The following is a 1,397-nucleotide window of genomic DNA, read 5'->3' on the forward strand; positions in this document are numbered from 1 at the left end:
CACATATATACACACACACACAAAGAAAAACAAGTAGATAGAATATAAAAAATAGATAAATAGATAAAGTAGAATTAAAAATAGAATATTAATTAAAATAGAATAGAAAGTGGTAGAGTTAGAGGGTCAAATAAAGATGGAACAGATGTTTTTTTGGTCGTTTCTTGAAGATGGCCAAGTACTGCTTGGATTGAGTTGGGCAGGTCATTCCACCAGGAGGGAACAGTTAATGTAAAAGTCCGTGAAAGTGAAAAAAAATAAATACAGTATACTCATTTAAATAAACACATTGTGGCAAGTTTGTCCTTTTTGCACCTGCGTCGTTTAACTGCCCCAGCCAGCAGGTGGGCCTGAGACAGGTGACTGGTCTTGTGCTCTGAGGGTTTGGGTCCTGCCTTTTTCTCTGTCTCCTTCTTCTGGTTCTCAGTGGTTGCCAGTTTCTGCAGAGCGCTGTGAGGTTAATCGGTTAAGGAGAAATCACTGACATACAATTAAACAGTGAGAAAACATCACAGCAACACATGACAACCGACTTTCTGCCACTGCTGTTGTGGTAAGCCACTTGACAAAGGCAGTTTTTCCTATTATACTGAATCTTTCTCTTAAACCTAAAATAACATCTGGGAGGACATATTTGACTTCAACTTCAACAGAATGCAAACAGAACAAAACCCACAGACGGATGAGGAAGATCAGACAAAGAGGGCAACCGCTCCTAAAAGTCAAAGTCATCACAGAAGCCACCACAGAAATCAAACCTTCTTCCTTTCACTTACAGATGGCCTAAAAAGGTGACACACTTGCAGGTAAGACAATTTGGTGCCTCCACGAGAGGCAAATTCAATAGAATTAGGGCACATTACTCTATTATGCTGCAGATCATGGCTCCCGACAGTGCATAAATGGAACTTTTCCACTGCGTGGTACGACTCGGCTCGGCACGGCTCAGTACGGCACGGCACGGTTTGTGTTTCCACTGCAGTTCAGTACTGCTTTAGAGTTCATACCTGATTGGCAGAAGAGAAAGGCCACTGCTGATTATGTCAGCTGTTCCATGATGAAAAATCTATTTTATGATATGGATAAAAGCAGGGCGTTTGACTGATAGTTTAATGCAACAAAATCGTGTTAATGTGGCACAACCTGTTGACTTCATAGTTCATTGTATATAATGTACACACACATAGGTATATCCTTGTGGGGACTCAAAAGGTGTAACGGTTTTTATACTGTACAAACTATATTATTTTTTTCATTCTTAAAAAAACTAATTCTGTGTGATTTATAAGCTTGTTTCCCCATGGGGACCTCAATTTAAGGGATAGTTCACTCAAAAATTAAAATTCTGTCATTAATTACTCACCCTCATGTCGTTTCAAACCCGTAAGACCTTTGTT

General features: G+C 39.6%; 1 protein-coding gene across 2 annotated transcripts in view; it reads right to left on the minus strand.

Annotated features, from left to right (window-relative positions):
- The window catches only part of psme3ip1 (proteasome activator subunit 3 interacting protein 1), a 10,437-nt gene that overhangs the window by 3,247 nt on the left and 5,793 nt on the right, over positions 1–1,397 (minus strand). For both annotated transcript variants that reach the window (XM_016483211.1, XM_016483212.1), the window contains exon 6: positions 316–452. In XM_016483211.1, the coding sequence (XP_016338697.1) occupies positions 316–452 (137 nt within the window). The remainder of the gene's footprint in view (positions 1–315; positions 453–1,397) is intronic.

The sequence above is a fragment of the Sinocyclocheilus anshuiensis genome, unplaced genomic scaffold (assembly GCF_001515605.1).
Source record: "Sinocyclocheilus anshuiensis isolate Anshui unplaced genomic scaffold, SAMN03320099.WGS_v1.1 scaffold481, whole genome shotgun sequence".
Taxonomy (NCBI): Eukaryota; Metazoa; Chordata; class Actinopteri; order Cypriniformes; family Cyprinidae; genus Sinocyclocheilus; species Sinocyclocheilus anshuiensis.